At 32.6% G+C, this 8,122-nt stretch overlaps 1 protein-coding gene across 1 annotated transcript in view; it reads right to left on the reverse strand.

Moving 5' to 3' along the window:
* Positions 1–8,122, reverse strand: part of LOC109825177 (biotin synthase) — a 14,064-nt gene that overhangs the window by 5,691 nt on the left and 251 nt on the right. The window contains 2 exon segments of the mRNA XM_020391947.1: positions 5,892–6,071; positions 8,028–8,122. The exon segment at positions 8,028–8,122 is cut by the window's right edge and continues 1 nt beyond it. Of these exon segments, the coding sequence (XP_020247536.1) occupies positions 5,892–6,071; positions 8,028–8,122 (275 nt within the window).

The following is an 8,122-nucleotide window of genomic DNA, read 5'->3' on the forward strand; positions in this document are numbered from 1 at the left end:
CTGCACACGACTAAAATGCGGGTTGATGTTATTATTGAGGCAGCGTTTGATTAACTTTGGTTAGAAGGGAGCTCTGTTCTCTTTCTTGAGGGTGTGATGTGAAACCAAATGAACAGAAAAATAATGAGCTCTGACAAGAGAGTTTGCTAAGTCTTGCAGGTGATATGAACCCTTTTAGGCGGTATAATCTCACACGAAGGAGATGGTGATGGGCAAAAATCAAGCTCTAAGCAAGAGAGCTAATGGGGAGGCAAGAGAGCGAAAGGAGAGCCTTGGACAGCAAGAAACTCAACCATTGGTCTAAAAGTTCGAGAGCCCAAGTGAGAGTCAAAATTAGAACCAAATTGGAGCCTTTTTGCATATTGGTGAAGGGCCTCTATGTATAGACTAAAAACCATGCTATACGGGGGGTTAAGTTGATGCAGGGCTAGCATGACACGAGCCTAACTCTACTAATCTGTAACGTATGTTGTACTGGCAATCTGAGTTGTACAGTGCTTTAACAGAAAATTGTAGTTTATGCGAGAATGTGTGGTAGCCCACTAGCCTTGCGTATTGGGAGTGGTTAGTGCCACGTCAGCTCCGAATATCCAAATTTTGGGCACAAGAGCCATGATCTGGCAATCAGTTGTTAAAGTTGTTTTTTTTAGCTCCACCACGTATTCTAATTGCAGGCACACACTCTTCTACATTTAATGCCATTGCACAGCTAGCTATCAAAAGTCTTTTTGTCAAGCTGAGATGACGCGACTCCTAGCCTCACGTATTTACATGACCCTATAGCCTTGCGTATTCACACGTAAGTCAGCCAGACTTGTGTCAATTTGCACATAGTTTGGATATTTGAGGGGATTTAAGGCTGATTCTTAACTCGCTTTAACTTAGGACTTTGTAAGCTGTCATCCTTAGACAACTTGTGGATTCACACGGTTTTAATGAGCTCATTCGTCACATGGAATGACCATTTTCCCCTTGGTGGGGTCCTCACAGCATTTGAGCTATCAAATCGACAGTTTTGCCATTCTTGACCATCTACAATAACTGAAACTCATTAAGTATTAATTTGAAAATTATGATGAGAGTAGGACATATGTTTTGAAAGTTTTTAATAAAACTGATTTGTCAAACACATATTTTTTAGGTTTTACATTAAACTTTATTGCAATATTGAAAATAACGATAACGCATCTTCTCAAAAGAAAATTATAACGCATAACATAATACACATCTCTGACATGAATGCAAAACAACGTAACACATAACATAGATTACATGGATTCGTTTATGTAAATAATTAATAAATAAAAATTGTTCACAATGATTTTAATATATAGAATCATAACAAATTTTCAAATATAATATCATAATTATCAAATATATCATCACAAATTGTCGACAAAAACACGTCATAATGTTTAACAACCAACCCAAAAGCACATGCGCCTCAAGTTTAAAACAAAAATCAAAGGAAACAATCTCAAGCCTTAAGCAATATTTAAAAATACAATGCACAACATAGTTTAAGTATTGTATTATTGTATAATTTCAAAATTATAAAAAAATTGTTCTTAATAGCTTTAAGAATTAGGAATATAATATCAAAAGACAAAGAATATTTTAATAAAAAATTCTTTAATTTATTTCAAGCTATACAGATTTACTAACAAGTACGGAGTACCACAATAAAATATTCAAATATATAATCACAAATTTTTACATCTCATTTATAATTTCACTCATTTTATTAATCACATTCATAATTTCATAATCACATGACGATGTCACACAAATAAGCCATGAGGGCTTAACAAACAACTCAAAAGTAATTACTTATTTACTTCAATTTTTAAGAAAAGAAATATCATCAGGTCTCGATAATAAATGATATTTTTTTACGCAACTATAATAAATGATATTGAAATAACATACAAGTTCTATTCAAACAGAGCATGTTCTATTGAAATAACATATAAGTTAAATAACACATATTTTACTGTAATAACGTAGAGTTGCGATGTGTTTGAGTTATTTCAATAAGTTGTGTAACATTTAAGGTCTGTTAGGTTACATAACACAAAATTACGAGTTATGTAACTGTTTTTTTCTTTCAACAATGTTTATTGCTTACGGTAACTTAGAAGGATTAGAAAGTGAAACTTCTAGCTTTCTAGCGTTGACCATCTGAAGCCTGATTGACAAACTGATGTTTTCACTTGGCTTCATATCATCTTCTGCAGAATCCAATTAAAACAACTAAAATGGCTGCTTTCAACTGAAACTCAAAACTTCATCCTTCTTTAAACTCTTAGTTGTATAGTAAATCGTATCCAGTAAAATATGATCTCTAGAGTTTCTTATTGTGTGACTACATGATGCACATGAACGTAGTGGGAATTGTGGAAATTAATTGCCAAGTATGATAGAACTCCAGTGGTCTTTGTGAGATGCCGGGTTATGACCCTAATCTCTGCAGCTAAAATATGTCTAGTTATGAGAGTTAGTAATCTCCACAGCTAATAATATGTGCATCTGCATTTTTGCACAGATTTGATCTGATAAGTTGTGATTATGGTATAATTATTACCAGTAGATAAAGCATCAAATATAGACTGAAAACAGTTAACTGTACCATGAATGTATTAACTTAAATAGACAATAGTTTGATTCATTCTTTGCAGACTTGTTTGTTTTTAGATATAGGAAAAACACACTAAGCTTCTGCCACTTTATATGGTCTTATTGCAGTATAAGACCTCATGGCATGAAAATGAAAGCTAAATGCAGTTCAAACCTTAAACAAGACGAGAGGTTCCTAGAAATCTCAATGAAAGTTAAGTCTTGACTAAGCGGAGCGTGATTTAATGACTATGTTTTTGACTGATCTGTTGCAATTGAACTGATAATAGATTTTTTTTAAAAAAGTTACCCAATCAACCTGGATCTTGCCAAATTTGGTTGCGATACATCTTCATAGCTTTAGTCAGAAGTTGCATTCAGCTTTCAGTTTCAGGCATTTTAGTTAGACAAGAATCACATGCTGAAGCATCTTCAATTTCCAACTCTTATTTACACGAAGTTTATTGCTATAAGATGTGAAATCTTCTTTCCTCAGCAAAGATATTAACTTGTCTAAGCTACTGGAGGAAAGGTTGAGAATACGTAAGAATTTATCTATCTATTATAAATGCTAATTCACTTGGGTGGAACTCCAAATACTAATCGGTACAAACACAAAAGAAAGGTCACGGGTTTTCACAATAGTCAGAAAACTATGTTGAGTACAACAATGACATTAGTGCAATAGTCAAAAGACGCTAGTCGTGTTTGCCAACAAGTGAGGGAGCAAGGCATGAAGAGCCTGCATGACACTAGCAGACACACATCAAGTAGAATACTGTACTCAAGCATTTCTGTATAGCAAAAGTTGGTATGATATAGTTGATGATTATCCATTCCACTAACGTAACAGTGGTTATTATTACCATCATTTAATTCATTAAGAACCGGAAGGTCCTATAACGGATAAGCAAGAAAAATGTATCAGTACACCTAGTGCAAGAAAGCAAGAAACCATAGTTTTCACTTGTCACAACAACTTTCTAGCTCATGCCATCCAAAGTAGGTACACGTATCATGGGAAATTTACAAGAGCTTTTCTAATATTCATGACCCTTGAAATAATCAAAATATATAAGCCGTTTACTTTTTATATCTTATAGTTATATTATTATAAAAAGGTGTTCAATGTTAAAACATTTTCTCCTAAAAATGCCCTCCAAAACACATACATGCATCCATAAAACACATACATGTATACATAAAGCACATACATGCATACATAAACCATACATCTTCAAATCAAACATATAAATACATTACATACATACATACATACATAAACTGTACCCTTTCAAATTCTTCTCATAACCCCCAATCGTATTAAATCACATTAATTAAAGGCTTTAGACTAACTATAGTATAACTATTTTTAATGTACTATGATATATTTTATAAACCATAATACAACTATTTTTTAGTACTGTTAGATATATCTATTTAGTAGTAACTTTAGATATTAATAAACTTTATATCTATATATTATTCTTAGAAAAATTATTTGGTGAAAAATTATAGAGAACTATGGGATATGACAACTATATTGGATGTTGCATGCCAAACAAACATGCTCACCGGTCAAGAGTAGAAGTAGCACGTACATAGTAGACATTTATTATTATTATAATGATTAGGATTTTGTTAACTATTGCCTTAAGGGCAATGGATAAGGAGGAGTAAGATAGAGAGGGGTGTGGGTAAATGGTTAGCAAAACCCTAATGATTATAAAGACAATGTAACTACCTTCAAATTTTTTATTAAAAATTTTCATTTTGATTGCATAGTAAGTGCATTGAATATTTAGTGGTTATAGTGGAGGTAATTTATAGTGCATCAGCCTTATTGCATACCTTATTGTACTTTTAGTTACTATACCTTATTGAGCAAGTTGATTGCATGTAATGGTTGCATCTCATTAAATTATAATTAGCGATTTTGATATTGTTAGGTTTTCAAGGATTATTGAATAGTTAGTGGTTGTAGTGGAGGCGATACATCACCTCTCTTAATGCCCATTTATCCCCTTTTAATAGCTCTTGTGACTCATTAATTTTTCTCTCAATAATTAATGAAAGTCCACCAAATTTCTATCAATTGACACATTTAGTTTGATGCCATCAGTTTAAGATCCAACAAAATGAGCATTCACATCAAAACCTAGCTATCCCAGTAATTATGAGTGTTTTTGTATCTCCAAATTGGATTTTTGCGGGAGAAAGTAATAGAGAAAGATGACAGAGCTGTAGATGATTTTTCTCTCATGAGTTACTTACATCATATTTGGTGTTTTTGGCATTCATGAACCCTGAGATAAATGCTTCGATATCCAAAGTTAAATGTAATGTGCTTTTTTATGTTTCCATATCATCTTAAGCAAATATTTTCTTATTGGACTATAATTTGGGGGTAAGAAATTATTGTTGTTAATGAATTTGTATTTTGATTGAGATTGAGCTTGGGACAGGGACAAGACTGATTCAAATATTTTATACTAAGCCTCCTGCCCTACTGGAAGCTTAGTATAAAACTCACCAACAATAAATTTCAACTTTCAAAAAGCTTGAGATTCAACTTCTGGGTTCAGTCCATTAGTTTGATTGGACATTCCATTAATTCAGCTCGAGAGAATTTTACATCATCACTGGATGTATGCAGATAATTATCTTCACAAGAAAATATGTCTTCATTTACTAATACATTTACGCACGACAGTTTGTACATTGCCTATGCATAGGATGGGCATTGCTAAGTCATGAAGCAGAATTTATTCTTTGGAAAGCAAGCCTTAAATACTCTTTCAAATTGAAAAAAAAAACCTGGAACAGGGTGCAACTTTGATGAATTTTACCCTTAGTTTGTAGGCAGTTGAAATATAACTTGAGCAACATTCTTTATTCCAGTTCTTAGCTGTGATAATTGATAAAAGAGATGAATGTGTAGAAGTTATAGCTACTTTAGAGCTCTCAGATATCGTTGTGACAGGTTTGAACAAGGTGAGAAAATTATCAACTACCAGAGCATGTGAATTGATGAGTATTGCTAGCCTTTTAATAAATATTTCTATTAGTTTAATAACTGGATACTATTATTGAAATTAGTTCTAATAAATTTATTGATTTATTTGTATTAGTTTTTATTAAATTATTATTAGTTTCTTATTGGTTTAATAAAACTTTAATTATTAGTATTGAGTATTACTACATTAATATTACTTTAATAATCCACGTGCAATGCACATGCACTATACTAGTTAAAAAAGAATAGTGACCCTCACCTTCTTTGCCGCCTCCAAAACAGCATCTGAGTTCATCAGCTTCTGGGCTTTTAATCCAGTATTGTACCTTGAGGACTGGGGACAGTATGAACAATCTTCACTACACCCACCAGTCTTAATGGAAAGAAGAGTGCACTGCTGCACTTCACGAAAATTGTGAACATTTCTATGGACTTGGGCCTACAAAAAACCATGTATGTATCACTATTATTTAGAGAAGAAACTAAAAATGCAAATTTGAAGAGAACAAGATCTCAATAGTGTCAGCTAAACCCAAAAGTGGGGGAAAATAAAGAAAGAAAATTTACAGCTGTATGAGAAACAACCTATGATCCAGGGTTCAAATGTACCTAATATCAGTTTATCCAATGCCTTTGACATGGAGGAAAAAAAGTCTTGAGCAAAGGGGAGATGGAAGGTGTGAATTACAGTAGAGGGTCCTTCTAACCAAACTGATGGTTGATGGATGTATCTATGAAGTTTAAACAAGCTTCAGAAGTGAACTGCATACTAACAGATGTGTTTTCATATAAGAAGTATATACCGAGAACTAAGGATCCTAGTACAACTACCTCCACAGAACACATGATTGAAAGGTGTTTACAGCTGTGAAAACTTCATATTATATACAAAGTATCCGCCAAACTTACATATCATAGTGCATCTTAACTTTATGGTGTTGTAGTACATATCATAATCACTAATTATATTATGAGAATGAGATATGTATTTTCTATTGAGAATGGAGAAAAATATCCAAGATGATTACTATAATGGATACTAATATCAAACAGACTCAGGCTTAGAGCTTAGGATCTATATTCAGCAGTACCTGTGATTGATGCAGAAGCCAACAATATGAATCATCATGAGATTGGTAAGATTTTAAGTTGGTGTTTGGATTTGATACAAATTAGATGCATAAACATACAAATCATTCAAATTCAATCAAATTCCAAATGAAATTTACAATTAAACTTCAACATTCTCATTTCTCAATGACAAAATATTTCATTTGAAACCTCAATGATTATCAACAATTTGCACAAACACGGGTCAATCTGCAGCTATAATTCCTCAAATTGAAAATCTAAAACACAGCGGTTTCCCAAATTGAACTAATAAATAAGTAAAATTGGTATATAGTACTGTATATTAACGTGTTGCAAGTCTGCTATCTAGTTATATATGTGTTATTGATGATGTTCATCAGGAATAAAGAAGAATATCTAAAAGGACCCATAGATTAATGTGTGTATATTAATATTATAGATTAGAAATCCAATCCTAGAATTAAGGACATATGTGGAATTATTACCGATGACTACCAAAGCCAACAACATGTATCACTATGACATTGTTGTTACAATTTGCTGCCTATGATTAAAGGATATGAAATATGTATTTGAATTTGATACAGATTAGATGCAAAAACTTACAAATCATTTAAATTTAGGGTTATTTGCACTTTAATACCCCAAAGTTTCACCTTTACTTAACTTGGATATTCTGAAGTTATACTTTGACAATTTGATACCCATACATGCAAAAAAAGTTAATATTTATTTTGATATCCATACATGCAAAAAAAAAGTTAATATTTATTTTGCTCAACAGTATCAACATAAAGTGGATGAGAAGCAAATATTCTTAACAAATCTAAGTCTTTTTGAGTTAAATTTGGTACATAGATATGTTTTAGATTCTCAATTTGAAACCTAGTGTTTCCCAATAAATTTAAGGCTTGTTTTCGCTTTAAAAAGTTTCACCCCTTTTAGATCTGATTCTTTAAAGTTCTATTGGCGTTAATTTGACATTTCAATACCTCAGAGCCCAACTTTATTCCTCACTTTGACCAAACTCAAAAAGGTTAACATTAGCTTTGTCCGAGAATAGCAACACAGAAAAGTGGATGAGAATCAAAATTTTCTTACCAAATTGAGGTCTTTTTGAGTTTGGTGGAAGCGGGGAATAATAAAGCCAGGCTTAGAGGTATCAAAATTGTCAAATTAACGCCAGTTTAAAAACTTCAGAACTTCAATTTATCAAATTGAGAATCTAAAACATACCCATTTCCCAAAACGAGGTAATAAACAAGTGAAAGCAAACAAATCAAAAAAAAAAAGAAGGGCTTACTCCGTGAAAGAGGAGATCGAGGATTGGAGACTCGTAGATGGATTTGATCTCTTCTCTGCTCCAGTTGTTCCTCGGGCCCTCGCGGATCGTGCGCT

Source organism: Asparagus officinalis, chromosome 10, assembly GCF_001876935.1.
Source record: "Asparagus officinalis chromosome 10, Aspof.V1, whole genome shotgun sequence".
NCBI classification, from domain to species: Eukaryota; Viridiplantae; Streptophyta; class Magnoliopsida; order Asparagales; family Asparagaceae; genus Asparagus; species Asparagus officinalis.